Raw genomic sequence first — 12,910 nt, 5'->3', positions numbered from 1 at the left:
AGTTATCAAGCAACAAGTTGAGACGCTGCGGAATTTCACTCCATCCCACATTTGTCCTGAAATCTCAAGGTAAACTAATTCCGACATGTTCTTTATTTTCGGCAGTTAAAGCCAATCTATTACTTAAAGAAACTAAAGAGCATATTTATAGAATTAAAGAATACTTATTGCAAATGTTTTCGACTCTGATAACTTACAAATTGGGAGCTAAAGGCAAATTCGATACTCCGTATTCCCGCTGCATCATCGAGCTTAAGTGATTGCCGACAGCCTCTGGAAGAAAATAATTATAAAGGTTTAATAACATAGCAATCGTTGCCATCTAAACGAGTTATAATATACCACAAAACAAGACTGCAAAGTTAAAAGATGAGTCAGTGAAAGTCAAAAAAAAAATACGAAAATAATGAGAATTTATGTTTGGAATATCACTACCAGTCATAAAGATGAATTTCTTTTTGTCGTTGTGCTTTTCTAAATGGCCCCTTTAATGTTTTTTTCATGAGAAGAAACTCTGTGATGATGCTCGAAAAACGAAAAATACTCAAGAGGAAAAGAATTTAAAATGTACTAACCTGGAGGTCCTTCACCTTGTTTTCGATGTCTCGGAAAATGTCTGTTAGGGCCGTGCCTTCGTATACTGGACCATACTCCACCGAATAACGAATGATTTCTCTGTCAAAGAACAAGAGCTTGACTTACTTTGAAAACCTTTCTAGAACATGGATAAGAGAGCATTAAATTTGGCAAAGAAAAATAAATATAAAAGTACGAGTATATTATTTCTTCTTCGCAGTCTATGCTGTCTCATCATCAGCACTTACATTTTGCTAACCTTTTTAATATATAAACATAATATATATTTGACGTAAATTTTTAATCGTCAGTTTCAATTTGATCATCATTAAACTAGCAGATTTTTACTTACCCTATGCATAGGTACATCGGTATCTCCAACAATATCAACATCGAGATTCCCAGATATGGCTCGCTTTAGTTCTGGCCCAGCTTCGTGCAATGTCCTCAGACCTGCTTGTAGTGTCATTTGGTGACACTGCTCATCATTCTGCCTCATCTCCTGTTCCTTCCGCTTTTTGAACCTTTGTATCAAGAAGATATATTTAAAGTTTTGTTGATGTTGAGAAGCTCGGACTTGTGACCATCAAAATAAATTCAGTAAGTACTATTAGTAGGACTGCTAGGTGGTAGGTGCACTTTAAAACTTATTTCAATTACTGAAAATGCGGACTTCAATAATAACTTAACATTTTTAAGAAATTACATTACCTTTCGCGAATTCCAAGAAGAAAAATATGTCACAAGTTCGAACTTCAGCATTTATTTTATCATATAAGGATTCGTTTAAAGCATGTGCAACTAATTTTTCAGCTAGGCTATAATTGCTTTTAGAATTCTATGATAGGAAATCTGCCGTCGCTAGTGATTTATTAGAAAAAAATCTATATCATTAAAACTCTACTCCCAAATCTCGAGCTATAAGCTACTCGTAAATGTAGAAATTTTAAAACTGTACAAAGATGTAGATGTGCGCATGTTTTTATATGCAGCAAATAATATAGCCGTTTTATGAGTTGTAATACTATCTAGAATTACGTCGAGAAAAATCCACAAAAAAAAAACACAACATTTAAATATATCGGAGAGGCGGGTAGGTAAAAATTTTATTTGAAAATAGGCGTTTTGCTTTGTTTGCTTTGTCAATAGTATCAAGCATGCTTTTTTAAATGTTGGAGTATGATTACATTGTGGTGTGGGTACTTGGAAAAAGTTTGCCAAATCGTTTTAAATGTTTCTAGGATATTATTTCTTATTTAGTCTTCGAAGGACCATGCAGGGTACAACCGAAAACAGCTAGATTATGAATTCCAGCGATCTTTTGCGTTTTTATTGCGCTATTGAAATTCTAATTGTATGAGTTTCGCAAGTGAAAAAAAACACTAAAAGGGAAACATTCTCTCTCCTAAACCACATACGTTTCCTTAGATGCGTTACTTACGCGTGATTCCTATGAAAGAAAAACATTGTGTCAGTGTCAGACCGAACTTAACAGAAATAAATGACAATCAGGGGTTGCACTTATATACAAAAAACTCTTAAGATCATTTGTCAAGAATCCTAATTTTAACGTAACGTTAATTATTATTTATATTGGGTATCTAACGCAGCCAAAGATACACTTTAGAAACTTTAGAAACATATTAGCTCCAACGTTAAACAAATAAAGTCAGTTATTATAAAACATTATTTTAGCTTGTTGAACTACCCTCAATATCTTTTCTAATAAATAATATGTTATTTCAAAGAATATAATATATTCAATATCCTAGGTTATTATTGAGAACATTGTTTTACTAATAAGGCGAATAGGAGACGGTTAACTGTCTGCTGGATAGCATTGAATTGCTATTTGGAGGTAACTTTATGTGGTCAAAGTGGATCTTTGTGGCAAATCATTTGCAACGAATGAGGTGCTCTTGACAAACAACAGACAAATGGTAAGCTTCTGCAACCAATGCAAGACTTCCGTTGAACAGACACAGTAAGGGATCCTCGACATCTGTGTCTCCATGTCTGCCTGCATGAAGTGTCATTCGTCTACAGGAGCGGTTATCAAAAAAGTTGCCGCATACTGCGTTTTATTAGTTAGGACCATCTATTTCCAATTTTAAAATATTTTTAGCTCCAAAATAAGACAAACAGTCAATCGTAGACCAAAAGCCTATTTATCTAGATGAAATAAATGATTTTACTTTTGAGTAGGTACTAATTTTTTTTAAGTTGTTCTCCAGTTACTTCTGTTATTTAATTCATAATACCTTACCTTCTAAAGTAATCTTGGATGAGGAAGGTTGCATAAAACTTGCCGACCGTAATCTCATTTGGATCTCCAGGAGGTGGTACCACCTGGTCTAGTAACTTGGGTGAAGTTCGTTTCCAGATCTTTTTGATTACAGCTCGAAGTTCCGTGTTACAGTCGTCGATATTTCCTGAACAGTTAAAATTAGATATGTTTAAGTGAATTTTTGAAATTAAATATTAGGGATGGAATTTTCACAAATCTTTTCTTAGCGGATGCCTAGATTGTAATAACTATCTATGTGCAAAATTTCAGCCCGATCCGTCAAGTGATTAGAGCTGTGCGTTGATAGATCAGTCAGTCAGTCAGTCAATCAGTCACCTTTGCCTTTTATATATATAATAGATATAGTAGGGAATATAATACGAATGAGAAAAAGCAGTCAGTTACCATCGGTTTTGATCTTTAGCGAGGTTCGAACGACGGCAAACAGCGTTGCATTGAAGAGAACAGTGCCATCAGAGTTGAGAGGCATATTCATGGACACTAGTCGTTTGCACGCCACGCGATGCGGACACAGTTTACCGAACCCTGCAGAAAAAAAATGAAAATTCATTTATTTCAATTAAGCTTAATTTATAAGCCCTTTTGAAATATCTGTTCAGTCTGTTTTTAGTGACTCTTCCACCGGTTTGGAAGGCATATTCTACACAGCCGACAAGAAACTCGGCAGATTACTCATTTTGAACATCATGTAAAATTTTTCAATCTTTAGAATGTCTATCTTGTGAGAGATGAGAGCGGAGCGACTTTTCAAGCATTATTCGTTACAGTTTAAGATTATTAGCTTAAATTCAATAAAGAGGCATTAGATTAGTAGCTTCGTTCCCTCGTGTACTTTTAAATTTTTAACACAAACATAGAGCTCTCAAAAGTTTACCGAAATCTGCAGAAAAAAAATACTTAAATACGATATAGAGGCATTCGTTCAGGAGTACCTCATGGCCTTTTTAAAATGTAAATCCAAAAATAGCGATCACAAAAGTTTTCTGCCTTTATATATGTCAGATTGTAAGGTGTTGTCAAATTTAGATGTTTGTTCTACTGTGGTGTGGCGGTTTACATGAACTATTTTAATAAATGTTTGTTTTCGGATTCTGAAAATCTGGATATTTCTAAATCTGTAATAATAGCTCAGGGGCCACGTTTGCGTAGACTTGCCTTTCCATTTCTTATTCTTAGTGGACTGATAAAACCTTCAAATACCTTCAACCTTCAGTTGTTTGAAATCAGATTTAGACTATGACATCAACTTACCTAAAGGTGGACTAATTTTTCTTAATAAAGTAACTACATCTAAGTGTTTAATTCGACCCTTTGCGTCAGGATCATATTCACTCCAAAGTCTGAAATAAACAAAATCATTAGTAAGTTACTAAAATACAAAAACGCAAACAATAGTTTAAAGGGAAGCTTCACCTTATAAATTCATCTAAGTGGTGTGGTCCCAATATTGACCAGTCTCTCGTTAAATAGTCGAAATTATCCATAATGACAGCGACAAATAAATTGATAATCTGAAATAAGCATCAATATAATAGAGTCGCTTAATTCATTAATACGGATATAATAATAAAATAGTGTAGGAATAGTAATAGTTATATTTCAAGTAAAATTAATACTCCAAAGAAAAAAACATTGATTTGGATCTCTTACTTTGTGATAACACCTAAGTGATTGAATACACTAAAAGTGAAATACTCAGTAACGCTTAGTAAAATAAGTGTTTTGTGCCGCTTGGATCCAGCGGCTACCGCTTAATGACGTCTGTCCACCTCGTTGGGGGTCGACCAACGCTGCGCTTGCCAAGGCGGGGCTGCCATTCCAGCACCTTGGGACCCCAACGTCCGTCCTTTCTTCGAACAATGTGCTCCGCCCTTTGAACCCCCCTTTGGCCAAACTAATTCTTTAGCCAAGGCGCTCTAGGATCACCGGTAGAATCGTTAACCCTTTTTGAAGATTTTTTAAAAAGAGCTCAAGCCCTCGGTCCCCACGGACCCAAAGTCCCTACTCAAAGAGGTGCAAAAATAAAATTTATTTCAAGGTTTTCATATTTACGCCTATTGGCCTGCTCGGCACTGGTAACAGCCGCTCCCACCATTGACAAGCTGGCCTGGATGTATGATGCATCTGCATCAGACAGCTCAGACAGATCCGCGTATCGACCCAAATTGCATCCCACACAACAGACCTTCCCAGCTTCCACGGAATGAGCGTCATAACATCAGGTCTCTTGCCAAAGATAAAGTGAACATGGTATTGATAAATATCAAGTAACTGGTGATACTCACGAGAAATGAACATAGAACGTAGAAGGATATGAAATATGGGAAGGCAAGGACACTGCCACATGAGCCACTGCTGTCATCCTCCCCCTCCTCCTCGTAATTATTATCGCAATGCACATCCGGCTCCGGCGACACACCCATCATTATGTCTTGCCACGCTTCCCCTACGTACATGAAAAAACAGATTCGTTTATTAAGCTGTCTATGTTACATTGCGATTCGTCAAAGTTGGAGCATTTTTTTAAAAACCATCGCCTATAAAACAGATCAAAACTTCGCAGGGCATGCAAGAAACGTCTCACTAAGTGCCGTCCTGTGTCCAGCAATCTGATGTACACCCGGTAACCAAGCCCTTCAGATCGCAACACAGCAACGCTATTTGGCGACAAGAATAAGTATGGTAGTTCTTCCCCGGACAAGCTCTGTCCCAAAAATTTCTACTACTATAAATGCTACAGCAAACTTACCGGTAGCAGATCGGAATAAAACCAATATAGCTTGGGGAAATGTTTGAAAGTGGTTATTTCTTGTGATAGGCGTGTCGTCGTCGATTGCGATTTTTCCAAAAACCTAAAAACGAACCAACAATGTAACTTCAAATTGTTCAATTACACGCAGAAACCGTTTACTTCTCCATTTATATGATCAGTTACCTCAATGCAATTCATCTCACAAATAAACTAAACTGATTATTACCGGAAAAAATAGACAAAATTCTACTCCTTTCATACCAAGACATTATGCTTTAAAACCTAAAAACGAGCCAATTGTTCAATTACACGCAGAAATCGTAAACTTCTCCATTCATATTCTTAGTCTAGAGTTTGAATAATTTATTTTTAAGTATCATTAAAATATTTTGTTTTTACTGATTATTACCGGAAAAAATAGACAAAATTCTACTCCTTTCATACCAAGACATTATGTTCTTGGCCTTTTAATGTAGTTTCTTGATCTTATGATTAGTCTAAATTCTAGAACTCACCTGCATCCCAACCACAGCGTATATAAAAAACAGCATGAGAATAAGAAGTGCTACGTAGGGTAGAGCTTGAAAGGACTTGATGAATGTCCAGAGAAGTGTTCTTATGCCTTCCCCTCGGGAGAGAAGCTTTACCAGCCTCATAACCCGAAAGAGACGAAAGAAGTTTATAGATGGTATGGAGCTCTCCTGTAAGACAATTTTATGTCAATAATGGAAAATAAAAATTAAAACATATCTCCTGCTCCTGTTCCTTGGAGAAGTAGTCACGGGCATAACAAAGCTACGTTATCGTGTTGTATAAGCTTTCTTTTCAAACTGAGACTTAATTAATTTTAATTACATATATGCAAAATGCACAGTTAAAATTGCTGCACTGCTCAAAAATAATATTGTTTTTCTTTTTTCCTTAAAGACAAATTTTTCATTTACAATTTATTTAAGATGCAAGATCACGAAAGTGTTTTTGGTAATTTTAAAGGTATCTACTATAACTTTATTGATGCATCTATATTCGTTACTTCTTGAATAAGTTGAGTAATGTTGAACCTCTGTTATTTTAAGAAATCTTTTTTAATGATGCAAACTCCTAGTTTCAATCTTGATTTCAAGTTTCCGTCTTCTCTTTTTTCGTCTTCCTATAATGATATCTTAAATGTAAGCAAATATTGTTAATTTACAGTCTGTCTAATATCAGTAAAAAGTCTTTAAAATTTTTATATAAGTGTAGTAAGAAGCTTTTAGGAAGTGCTCTCAAATTATTTATATATTGACTTAAGGAATTTATCATACAAATGTTCTTATGTATGATATAGACTTTATATATTTAATTTTATGTATAGTGTTTCACTATTTCTAGTAAGTTCTTGTTAAAAACTATTTGAGTATTATAGTGTAGTGCTTCTGTGCATTTAACTAGATCTAGTAATATTGGTTGGATATATTGTATCTATTGCAAGTTACTGTCCCAAAATACAAATCATACTTTACACCAAAAGCTAACCTTTGTATATGTATTTGCTTAACAACATCTAAAGCTGGTTTAGTACCATCGAACATTTTAACATACATTCCTTGTATATCATTTATTATTATTACAAACATATTCATCCATACGTTAATTAGCTAAAAATATTTAAAATGTTTACCTTCTACGTTTGACAATATTAAAATATTCAAATCTACTTAGTATTCAAATTTAACTTATATATAAATTTATTTTTCTAAATTAAGATTACGAGTATTCACAATAGCTTTATCTATTGAGATAAACATCCGGGATGAGATTTTGGGAGTGGTCGACTGAAATCTAAAACTTTTGCAGAATTACATACGTATTAATAAACTTGGACTAAGATTCAATGACATCGATATAAAAGTGAAATAAATCAATATTAATTTTTAAAAATACTAACATACAAAGAACAGGAATCATATATTAGGAGTTTATTGCATAAAATCTATAGACCTTTAGTGTAACAGATACATCTTGTAAAAACCACCAATTTTTCTATAAATCTTCTATCAATAGTTTATTTTCATCTCACTGGCCACTCCGAAAATCTAACCATCTATAATTTCAAATAGTTTTCTTTGCAGAAGCGTGCACTTACCTTGACAACGTGCGCTCTTGGCAACCCACTTCCCTGAAATAAACACGGTAGCTTAAATTGTATCATCTACATAGAAAGGGGCTAATGTGAGATCGCTGTAGCTTGCTGTTATTACGACATCTATATCGTCCATGCTCGGGACAGTAACTATATAGCCTAATTTAATATTGCCAAATGACAGTAAAAGTGTAATTTACGATGATTTTCACAGTCTGAATGTTTTCCTTAAAAATAGTATCATACAAATGAAGAAACGAAATTGGTGCTGGGTGTCGAATATGTAAATTACGTAATGAACGAAATTGCACATTTTATCCAAAAGATATGTATATCAAAGAACAACGTTGATGTAAATCAATACAATATACTAGACACCAGTGAGCTTTCAAATACAAGTAACATATTAAATCAATGATAGATACAAAAAGGAAAGGGTTTATAATAATGAAGTTTCTAAATATACGTTAGGTAAAATTAAAAACATTGAAGACAAATATGTATAAACAGTTATAGATGGCAATATTAAATTAGGCAATATAACAGTGGTGAGTGTTGTTCTAAATATCAAATAGTTTGTTGCCAGCGTGCAGTGTGAGCATTACCTGATTCTTGAGTTCGTTTACTTGTGAGACCACGATGTCTATGATGCTACCTAAAACGATGATGAAGTCGAATGTGTTCCACGCGTCACCGAAGTAATTCTATACATAGAAAAATATTTTTTTATAAATTTTATTAAAATGAGGAATATATTGTTTTCGCGTCACAAAATATTTAATCCTCGGAATTATTTTCTCATTTAAGGCTATCAAAGTTCTGAGTGTCCTATAACCGCTCTGTGTCATAATAGCAGTCTAAACAAGTTTTTGTGGTAGAACATTCCTTTTCAAACATTATTAAAATGGATCTGACAGATTTTATTTAGGCACTATTCATCTTATAAATGATAAAGATATTCTTAAATTAACCGACAAATCAATTTTAAGAACATTGCAGAGATGTATTAGCTATATTACATACAAAATTTTACCCAAGTTTTTATCTATCTTCGGATTACTTTGTTTGGGTAACATATAAAAAACTATGTCAATTTAGTTGGTACGCGTTTTAAAAAAATGACTTATTTTTTTACTGTACCTGTCAGAGAAGCATAGTTTTTCTTTATTACTCGAATAATTTTGTGCGAAGTGCATCAAATGCTTACCTTAAATCTAAAGGCGGCGAGTTTAAAAATGAACTCTAACGCGAACACAGCAGTAAAGATCATGTTTAACATGTCCAACGCTTTGCTGTACTCGGGTGGTTGGTTGTGGTACTTCATGGCGAGAGTTATAGTATTTATCATGATCAGTACGAATATCGCGTACTCGAACGGCTGTGACGTCACGAACCACCACACTTTGTACTGAATACGGTGCTTAGGGATATACCTGTAAGATATTTGATTTAATATCATTTTTGAAATGTAATAATTTTTGGTTACGGTATTATATACTGTATAGAAGATCAAGTTTCACGATTGCTGAAAATATTGTGTTAATTCTTTTTTCTTTTTCGCAGAATTTGGTCAATATACGATGGTAAATAATTCACCTACTTTGTCTTGTATACTTCACGTCATTGATTCTTACTAATAAAAATAAATTGTATTATATTATTACCTTCTAATTGGTTTTGCTTTTAGGGCGAATTCTATACAATTTCTTTGGTTCTTATCTAGTTCACAGTTTTTATACTCTTGCTCGCCCTCATTTTGGAATGTCACTATGACGAAACCGACGAATATATTTACCTAAAACATGATTTGTAAAAACAAGGTATTTAACAAAACAAATGTGAATATATTTTGGTCGTTCGAGCCATATTAACCACCAAAGGAACAGTCTACGTTTGTAATAAAAAAGAAAGGAATCTGTTTGGGGAAAGGCAATATGATTTAACAATTAATAACATATTGTTTATAAGTTTATGATAATGCTTACCATAAAGAAGGCGATTATTATAATATAAATTATATAGTAGGCTGCAACAATTGGACGGAAGTTAGTAATGGGTCCCCGATCTTCGGCATTCGAATCTATAGACACGTACAGTAACCTGAAATATAATTTATATTATGTTGCGAATGTCATTATATGTAGCGGTCACATATAATGACATTCGCAACATAATATAAGTAACCGAAGAAGATTGCTTATTTGCAGATGTTGATTTCCAAATTTTAAATTCAAATTCATATATTGAAAAGTAGGCTTATTTTATAAGCAGTTTTAAAGACTGAATACGGCGACTACCAGCCAGCAAGAAACTCAGCAGATTCCTCTTTTTTAACATCAGTTTATAGTTAAGCATTTGTTTTGCTATTGTTTCTTAAACTTTGCAAAATATATTGAAAATCTTGTTGGTATGTACTCTGCGTGGGATCAGATTTCAACTTTCAAATAATGCGGTGTTCTATTTTCAAGATAATTTATGATTGGTCTTTCTAATATTTTTTCCCAATCCAATTAGACCAAGCAATAAATAATCCCTGGTAAATTTGTTATGGGCTTTTTCTTAGAGCAGGACGCGTTGGGAACCCTCGTAGATTTAGTTTTAAGTTTACGAATATGGTTATCGCCATCATCTCACTACCGTGTAATTCACATGTAATGTACGCATCAAAAGTGCCACCTTGAATAAAGATATTTTTGACTTATTGAAAAATTTATCTCTCAACATCTACGAAGTAGATTAAATGGTAGAAGTATAGTACAGTATAAAGCATCTGCAAAAATAATCTTACCCTGGCCATCCTTCAAAAGTGGATACCGTGAAGAGAGTGAGCATCCCTTTCATTACATTATCAAAATGGAATTCATTCCTCTTCCATTCTCTATCTCTAACTACATAATTACGATTTTCGAAAACTAAATATGTTCCTCTGAAAACAAGGTGGGTTGTTTAAAAGTATCGAAATTTCAGTAAAGTCAAGTAAAAAAATAAGAGCAGACATGGTAAATCTGAATACATATTTATATACACACATTTATTCTTTATTTCTTTGAAGTATACAGAAAAGGAGTTCAAGCTATCAATAAATTTATTCAAACTAAAATTTAAAATAACTTACCGACACTCGTCTTTTGTCATTTTAGAAATGTCATTACATCTAAAGAATTTACCCTGCAACAAAACTTCTGTGATTAGATGCCAGATTAGTACATCTTTAATGCTGCGGCTGCCCATGTTAAAATCAATAAAATTTATTTAAAAAAGCAGCAGTTAAAGTTAATTATTTACACTGATTATTTTTTAACCCATTTCTCATGATATTCAACATTCAAATCGATAATAAATCAGATTTTGGCTTCGAAAATGTTTTCAGATTTTGCAAGTTATCGTGTAAGTAATTATTTTTGATACAAATTCCATTAAATCTTTAAGACATTACTTAATTTCATGCAAATAATGTTTCATATATTTTTCGACTGATATCGTAAGTAACATTAACAGCTTTTATGAGACGAATAAGGTTCCAAATTGAAATTATTGTATACGCGACTATAATTGTTGCCAGCCAAATAATTAATTTACTTCTTAGGTTTTTATCATAATAAATTAATTACATTTATTGTATTTATTTATATTTATTACTATTACTAACATTACAACGATATCAATCATAATTTTCGTTAAATTTAATAGCCTTCTCACCTTAAATAGCTGTACACCGACGACAGCGAACATAAATTGTAATAGATACGTAACTAGCATTATATTTCCTATTGTTTTAATTGCTACTATCACACATTTCACCACGTACTAGTGGATTGTAATGAAGGATACAAGTGCATATTAGTTGCGTGGACATACGTTACCAGGGCAAGGATAGTCCGCATTTGTCCGGTAACGACGCAGCATCAGGACATAGGGGAAAAGCAAACATTTTTTTTTTATAACACTTGGGCATTAATATGCACTAAACCTGAGATAAACAGCCACGCGTGAACATGTGTAAAAGTGCTGAAATTTTATATAGTATGTAAAGCACTGTGGGAACTTCTGCTTGAATTTGAATTAGAAGTCTTAAAATGTAAAAAGTTGTGTATCTTTGGTTTGGTTATATTAATGCACATGGATGAGGATCCAAATTATAATTCTACAACGTTGTTATAATTAACTGGTTTCTTGGAATTTTGTTAGATAATTTTTCGATATAGGACTGAATTATGAAAAAAAGTAAACGCCAAGGTAGGGGGATGGTTACACACTATGTAAACGAGGGTATTATTAGTCCTCTAGATGATTCGGATATTTATGTAAACTCTACACCTTTGGGTCAAATATATTACACATGCTTATTCAGTGATGTTATACATTGTTTATTAATTGTAACTCTAGGAATTAGAAACTATCTAATGTTAGTTGACTAAAACAAAAATCATGCCTACATAAAATTTTTTTACAACTAATATATACTTACTAAAAACTGTTTACTAGGTATGTGTTTTTAGGAATTTAATTATGAATGTATGATTTGGGAAATGAGAATGAGAAGAGATACTTTAAGAATAAGGCGGAAACATACAAACACGATAATAAACATATTATAATAGAATATAAAAAAAAGTAAACTACTCATCTGACAAAAACAAAAATAAGCACCAGTGAGTATCTAAGCATAAAAGCAAATATATATTGTTGAAAATACAGAAAGACAGAAATGTAAATCATGAGAAATGAGTAGTGTATAAATGATAGAAAAGAAGTGTTAGGCCAAAATATTAACGATAAAGATAATAAAATAAGTGTCAAATTTAAAGATATTTACTACCCAAAGGTGTACCAGATAAGTAAATAAATCACTGTGATTAATATTTGCATGTGTGATTGGTGATCGACACTCTTGTGATCGACATATCGATATCACTTGTATCGTTGGAGTTCGTTATGATTAATTTGATGGTGCTGATAACTTTGAAGTTGAAATTTAAAAATTTGCCCCCTACCTTGAACATTTGCACTCCCATGACCGCAAACATGAATTGGAGCAAGGATGTAACCAACAAAATGTTGCCGATCGTTTTGATTGCAACGATCACGCACTGAACAACGTGCTATAAATCAGGGAAAAGCTTATTCAATACAATGTCTAATTGAAATGTTA

General features: G+C 33.1%; 1 protein-coding gene across 10 annotated transcripts in view; it reads right to left on the bottom strand.

The window, feature by feature from the left end:
* Positions 1-12,910, bottom strand: part of LOC120634577 (muscle calcium channel subunit alpha-1-like) — an 82,454-nt gene that overhangs the window by 8,384 nt on the left and 61,160 nt on the right. For 6 of the 10 annotated variants that reach the window (XM_039905284.1, XM_039905287.1, XM_039905288.1 and 3 more), the window contains exons 24-42: positions 12,753-12,860; positions 10,874-10,926; positions 10,547-10,684; positions 9,744-9,858; positions 9,423-9,553; positions 8,966-9,191; positions 8,364-8,462; positions 7,762-7,794; positions 6,152-6,337; positions 5,634-5,736; positions 5,170-5,330; positions 4,298-4,395; positions 4,136-4,224; positions 3,269-3,409; positions 2,843-3,008; positions 2,018-2,026; positions 929-1,100; positions 576-675; positions 198-273 (exon numbers count right to left, since the gene is read on the bottom strand). In XM_039905284.1, the coding sequence (XP_039761218.1) occupies positions 198-273; positions 576-675; positions 929-1,100; positions 2,018-2,026; positions 2,843-3,008; positions 3,269-3,409; positions 4,136-4,224; positions 4,298-4,395; positions 5,170-5,330; positions 5,634-5,736; positions 6,152-6,337; positions 7,762-7,794; positions 8,364-8,462; positions 8,966-9,191; positions 9,423-9,553; positions 9,744-9,858; positions 10,547-10,684; positions 10,874-10,926; positions 12,753-12,860 (2,204 nt within the window). Of the gene's footprint in view, positions 1-197; positions 274-575; positions 676-928; positions 1,101-2,017; positions 2,027-2,842; positions 3,009-3,268; positions 3,410-4,135; positions 4,225-4,297; positions 4,396-5,169; positions 5,331-5,633; positions 5,737-6,151; positions 6,338-7,761; positions 7,795-8,363; positions 8,463-8,965; positions 9,192-9,422; positions 9,554-9,743; positions 9,859-10,546; positions 10,685-10,873; positions 10,927-11,457; positions 11,566-12,752; positions 12,861-12,910 lie in introns of all 10 variants that reach the window. The other 4 variants (XM_039905286.1, XM_039905289.1, XM_039905292.1 and 1 more) reach the window with 2 other exon arrangements.

Source organism: Pararge aegeria, chromosome 24, assembly GCF_905163445.1.
Source record: "Pararge aegeria chromosome 24, ilParAegt1.1, whole genome shotgun sequence".
Classification (NCBI taxonomy): domain Eukaryota; kingdom Metazoa; phylum Arthropoda; class Insecta; order Lepidoptera; family Nymphalidae; genus Pararge; species Pararge aegeria.
Note: the sequence above shows the minus strand (reverse complement) of the source record. Positions and strands in the feature narration are given on the sequence as shown.